The 6,652-nt window shown below is 37.6% G+C and overlaps 1 protein-coding gene across 1 annotated transcript; it reads right to left on the bottom strand.

Moving 5' to 3' along the window:
* Positions 1 to 5,344: 5,344 nt before the first annotated feature.
* On the bottom strand, positions 5,345 to 6,298 carry LOC124104753 (olfactory receptor 11G2-like). Its single transcript, XM_046461846.1, has one exon. The coding sequence runs from the start codon at positions 6,296 to 6,298 to the stop codon at positions 5,345 to 5,347; it is 954 nt and encodes a 317-aa protein (XP_046317802.1).
* Between the last annotated feature and the right edge of the window lie 354 nt (positions 6,299 to 6,652).

Genomic DNA, 6,652 nt, shown 5'->3' with positions numbered 1-6,652 from the left:
AGTGAGACTGTCACCTAGGTCATTCTCTGGGGCCCACCTCTTACCTCCAGGGAGCATCAGAATCTAAAGAGTCAGACTCAAAATGGTTGTGACTAGTCATTTCAAAGACTCCCAGAGTTTCCCTATAAGTCCTTCTTTAAGTGATAGTAAATTGGACTTGAACAACTCCCCAAATCCTGAGTACCTTTCTAATCATTTCCTAAGAGAAACCTCATTGTCCCTTCTTATTACTGAGATGTGGTGGTTTAAGTTCGTACCCTCTCCTGCACCTACAGGTCACCCAGGAGTGGGACTGATGCTCACTCTGAAGGTCCAGTGACTGTCACACTTCAATGTGTGAAGAATCACATGGGGTCACATTCAGCACTCAGATCCTTGGGCCTTTCCCACAAGTCTGTCCTATGTGGGGGTCTATGCCTGAAGATTTTACATGCAGAGTGTCAGGGAGATGCTACTCGTTAAAAGTGACACAATTCACAGTGGCTTAGAGATAAGATTTGGCTTAAGTGTACCTTAGCTATTTCTTCCAAGAGTTCTAGTGGCAATGATATCTAATCTGACTCTGGCTACTGTAGAAGGTATAACATTTTAATTTATGCCTTTCATTCACTCTGGTTAACACTTTAAGTCACTTTGGAGACTTAGTTCTTAAATAATATTGTCACTGAAGTACTGTATTTGATAAACAGTATGATTTGATGAAGAGACATTGGAAGTTGGACTCTGCAGAGAAAATTAATTCATCTCTGACCTCAAGGAGTTTACAATACAGCAAGTCACTTAATCAGAAAAAAATATTAAGTACTTTATCTCAGCAAAAACTCCACTCAAGAGATAAAGTTCAGATCCTATTCATTTTCAGAAATTAAGTAAATACAATATCATCGCCTGAGGATAGGGATGGACACTCTTGGGCAAGATGACATCTATAGGGAGGAGGGAGAAGGACAGGTTTCAGAACCTTCCTTCTTCAGTGAGACATCTGTGGTTCCCTTTAGAACCTTCTGCTCTTCAAGTTTTATGCACATAGATCCCACGCCACAAGGTGGCAGAATGATCCTCATAATTTCTTGAGCAAACTGATGGAAGTCCTGGGCCTTTAAGTGCCTACTCTGCCTGTGCTACACACTGTTGGCTGGGAGAAATTTAGGGCAATTATCCAGAGTCGCATCACCTAGATCACAAAGTTGTTTCTGTCACCCACTCCAACCTATTCTCCTTTCAATGCTAACTCAAGGACACTGCAAATTTACACTTTGGAAGACATCTTACAGCAGTTGGAGTTTCAGACTACACCTTAAAACCATTTAACATCCTACTCATTTTAATGGCTGAATAGCTTCTTTCATATGAAGTTCTCAGTATGATGATAATCTGTGTACCCCAATACCAGTCCATGCCCTTTTCGTCCAAGATGAGATGTAACTCAGGAAAATTCTCCATAACACCAAATCTCTCCAAGAAAATGTTGTGAAGTCAAACTTTCTGAAAAAGTAGCATTCTCCAGAACATTCCCATACATTTCTCCACTGCAAGTTTAAACATTGTACGTTTTTACAATAATTCTTCAGGTTTCCCACAGGCTTATCTTTCTCTTCTCTGTGATCTCTCAGTTGTTAGCATGACAACCCTGGCTCTGAGGCATTTGCAGCAAGCTCTTTGGCTTCTGCCTCATCACATTGTCTTTGGCCTGAGTCAGTGAAACAGGGAGAGCTTGAGACAGGTGGCCTGAATGTGCCAGGGTCATCCTAGCTCATTCATGCCCAGTAAAGCCAAATGTTCCAGTGGAGTAGCAAAAAATCAAAGAAACAATTGAGCAATTGGGACCAGGAATCACTTACTAGCAGAGCTAAGGGCCCTTGGTGGACACTAGGTCCTATTTGGGTTTCTGGATGCGACTGTGGGGCAGAAACTGGCATTTGATAGTAATTGGAATAAAGTGGTCTACCCGCAGTGGGTGCCAGGTCATTTTTCTGCTGAGAACAGGTTTGGAAGCATCCAGGCTGACAGAGGGCCAGGCACCTTTGTGAGCAGTATGTTTGGGATGTCTCAACTGTAATTTCTGTGTCCTCTGAACAGGGTGTGGGGCCCTGAGTGTTTTCTGTTTCCTTTTGTCATTTGGGAGGAGGAAAAGAGACTCACAGAGCTCTTTTTCATTTAATACTGAGCTGGAAGGAGACATGTGCCATCATTTGTAGTTGGATTTGATTTTTACCACTCTGCCACTCTGGATTTTTCAATTCCCGGTGTTGAATCCTCCACATATGGAGCAGTGATAATATATTTTTTTGGGGGGGGGATAACTGGGATTGAACTCAGGGGCACTTGACCACTGAGCTGTATCCCCAGACCTATTTTGTATTTTATTTAGAGACAGGGTCTCACTGAGTTCCTTAGTGTCTCACTGTTGCAGAGACTGACTTTGAAATCCAAATCCTACTGCCCCAGCCTCCCGAGCTGCTGGGATTACAGGTGTGTGCCACCTCACCTGGTGCAGTAATAACATTTTGGTACATCATAATAATTGCCTAAACTTTGTACATAGGACAATAATCTTTGTGGGTTTTTATGCTGAAAAAGTCTTGAGACTCATAGTTGGCTTATGGTACTCTCCATGCCATCTACCTCTCTTTTGCCTTGTCTACATGTAGTTTTAGAGCAATAATTTGTGAAGGCTTTCCTTTTTTGGGATATCTTGGAAGATTATTATTTTAACAAATATTTCCTGCTTATATTATACAAATGGAATTATATGTTCACAAGAGAAAAATGAGAAAACCTCAGCAAGAAAATGATGATGTAACCACTTAACATTGGAGGTTTTCTCTTCTATCTATCTTACATTTATAGTTAAACTCATTTTTGTATTTAAATGTAAAATTGACTATACATGTTTATATTATTTATATTCACATTTTAATATAAGAACTTATTTGTTAACAATAATAATTCATTGTCTCTGTTTCAGGCAATTTTCTGAATGATCATGGATAAAACAATGAACAAAACAGATAAAAGTCCCAGATTTGCTTAATTAACATTTGCTTTACTTCACTGACATTAAGTAAACTATATAGCTAGAGGGTAATAGATTTAGGTGGAGAAAATAATGAAAGAGGTTTATGTGAGTGTGTGTAGGAATGTCAGGGGTGCAACTTATTCCAATCCTTTGCCACCCAGTTTTATTAAGGTTAAATGTTGAATAATATTCCATTTTAAATATTTATCACATTCTAACTTTTTAAAAAATTGTAACACAAAAAATTGTAACACAAAAACATAACATAAACGTCCACATTTCTGCTGTAGGTATAGTTTGTAGACCCCACCCTCCCTTTGGTCATTAAACATTAAAGTTCTGTGAGACTAGATTCCAGGCCCTCAAATCTTTTAATGCTATGCTCCCATTTTATTCTTGAAAATTTTGGTCACCACTCATTTGTCAAAATTACATCAAATTACAAGTTAAATCCTTAGAATTTCCAAAAGAGAACTGAGAACTGCTATATGGTGTTTTTTGTTTTGTTTTGTTTTGGTTTTTGTACCTGGGATTAAACTCAGGGGCACTCAACCACTGAGCTACATCCCCAGCCCAATTTTGTATTTTATTAGAGACAGGGTCTCACTGAGTTGCTTAGCATCTCGCTGTTCTTGAAGTTGGCTTTGAACTTGCAATCTTCATTTCTTAGCTTCCCAAGCTGCTGGGATTACAGGAGTGTGCCACTATGTCTGTCTATACAGTGTTTTTATCTTACTGGTAGATAATATTTTTACTTGGATATTTTGGAGGTACCTCAAACTCAACTCCAAAACTGATCTAATGATCAAAGATATTCATTATCTCTCTCCTCCACCACTATTGTAGCTCTTCATCTTTGAAGAACAATTTGGATTATGTAAGTCATTTGACTCTGGGGTCTCCCAGACATTGATCTCTGAGGATTCTGAGAGCTTAGTTCCTCTGCCTTATCAGGCTATATATGTTTTACTTTCTTGTCCAATGATATTGCTGAGCATGAAAGTACCAAAAGAAGCCCCAGTGCATCCTCTACATTCCATTCCTGTTTCTCCCTGTTCCTGTTATGTAGCAGCAACAATTGACAGTCAGAATAAATCACTCTGACTAGTGCAGTTAATCTTTTGTCAATTGGCATATTCAGATAATCCACCTGTGAACCAAGCCTGGGGTCCTTTCTTTTCCAGTCAGAAGGTTTTGTGAAACCTGCTCCACTTCCCACCTTGAAGCCAGAGGTATGAACTGAAGAAAAGATGTGGTACAGTGAAAGCATGTCTGTGTCTCAAGGAAGTGCTTCTTAATGTATCAAATAATTTGCAATTCCATCAGATGTCAAAAAACTTAATGTCAGGACAAATTTAAGTTGAATGTATAAAGTTTGGTCAATAACTTAAACAAAATTACAAATATAAAAATACCCTTGTAATTACACAATAATTTATTGAGTTACTTTTATTGCTCCTTTCATATAATTGAGAATAATGGAAATTGTATGAATTTTCCTTAAGACCCACAGATGGAAATGAGTGTTAACATCATGAATACTTTAAACTCAACATTAAAGTCATTTTCAATGACTTTCTAAATTATTTATAGTTTCTTCCTCTTACAGTAATTTTTAGGTAATTGTTCAGCTATTTGATTTATATTTCTTGTGCAAAGTATAATATAAACCACTCCTTCCTGTACAACTTACATAAATCCCACCTTTTTTCATTTTTTAAACTATAAAACTTTACTAAAATACATAAAATAACACATAAATAAAAAAATAATTTAGATAATATTCTTGATTAGGAAAAGTGAACATTATTTATGATATTATTTCTTCCTAAATTCATGAATAAATCTTAAACAATCAAATTTCAATAAAAATACAAAGAAACCTTTTTTGAAGTGGAAATAAACCAAATTATAGTTTATCTGAAAGAATAAACAGGCAAAAAAATTTTTTAGGAAAGAGATATAATAAAAAATACCTACATTTACTAGCCATTAAACATTTGGATCTGGTTGTGTAGTGCTTAGTGATATAACACTCACCTACCATGTATAAGACCCCAAGTTCAATCTCTAGGATGGAAAACAAACAAACAAAACAACAAAACAAAAAAAAAAACCAAAATATGTAATGCTAACAATAATAAATCCTGACTTTTAAGTCTGGACAATATTTTCAATCCAGGTTCTTATGGTGAGTGCTGTTTAAGATGATAATGGAACCTCATTCTAGCAATCCTTAAAATATGATTACTTTGTAGATATATATCACCCGTGTCTTGCTGAGGTAAGTTGCATTTGACAGATATAGTTTGTCTCTCTTTTTATTTATATTTTATGAACACCCTGTTCAGTTCTGAAGATTTTCCTCAGAGCATCTTTCATCTCCTTGTTCCTCAGGCTATATATTAGAGGATTACATAGGGGGGTTATCACAGAATAAAATAAGGTAATAATTTTTTGCATTTTTACCGTGTGTCCTGATTCAGGGCCAACATACATCATCAAAATAGAACCATAAAAAAGGGTGACAACTGCCAAATGAGAAGCACAAGTCAAGAAAGCCTTGCGTTTGCTTGCTGCCGAGGGCATCCTCACCACAGCTAGAATCACCAGAGCATAAGAAGAAAGAATAAACAGCAAAGTGCCAATCATGAAGAAAGCATTGAAGGCAGAGTAAATGAACTGGGTGGTGGAGTCTTCAGAACAGGACAGCATCATCAGTGGGACAGGATCACACACAAAATGGTTGATGATATTTGGACCACAATAGGATAACCGTGAAATAAAAATAAATGGAGTTAGAAAGAGGATGAACCCACATGACCATCCAAAGATGACGAGGCCAGTGCACAGCTGTCTGGTCATGATGTGTGGGTAATGCAGAGGACGGCAGATGGCAAGGTACCTGTCAAAGGCCATGATGCAAAGGAAGAAGCCCTCATCATACCCAAAGGAGAAGAAGAAGTAGAATTGTGCAAAACAGCTCACAAAAGAGATGGACTTGCTTGTGGAGAGGAAGTTTGCCAACATGTTGGGGACGGTGGAAGTGACATAGCATATTTCCAGGAGAGAGAAATTGCCCAAGAGGATGTACATGGGGGTGTGAAGGCGCCGGTCTCCCCTCACAGCACAGGCGATGGCTGCGTTCCCCATCAGGGTCAGAGTATAGGTCATGGAGAAGAGCCCAAAGTAGAGGAGCTGTATTTCTGGGCTGGAGGGAAAGCCCATGAGGATGAAGTGGGTAACAGAGAGTGTGTGTTCTTGGTTGGACCCATTCATTGGTGTAGAAGTCACTGAGATGACAGAGGTTATTGTCATTTAATGTTGAATATTGTTTTTTTCCTGGAAGCACCAATTTTTTATTATTCATTTTATAAGGTAATAAACAATTAAAGTGTTGCTTGAGCAGCAAAATTGACCTGAAAACTTGCAAGACTCAGTTCTGAACAAACAATGTTATTTTTAAAAGTCACAATAATAGCTAGGAGGAAAAAATATGAGGCAAAATTTACTTCACTAAGAACCCTAGATTAGATACTAAGAATATACTCGTTTTCTGCATATGTGGAATTATTTGAACACTATATGGATACTTCATAACTTTTTTATTATTTGTAACAGTGAAATATAATA

The sequence above is a fragment of the Marmota monax genome, unplaced genomic scaffold (assembly GCF_021218885.2).
Source record: "Marmota monax isolate L192 unplaced genomic scaffold, Marmota_monax_Labrador192_F-V1.1 WCK01_AAM20220418_F8-fsc00001, whole genome shotgun sequence".
NCBI lineage: Eukaryota > Metazoa > Chordata > Mammalia > Rodentia > Sciuridae > Marmota > Marmota monax.
This window is presented reverse-complemented; position numbering and strand designations above follow the sequence as displayed.

Bases quoted from the DNA above. Each gene is read 5' to 3' on its own strand.
- LOC124104753 (XM_046461846.1), bottom strand. From the start codon at position 6,298: ATGAATGGGTCCAACCAAGAACACACACTCTCTGTTACCCACTTCATC.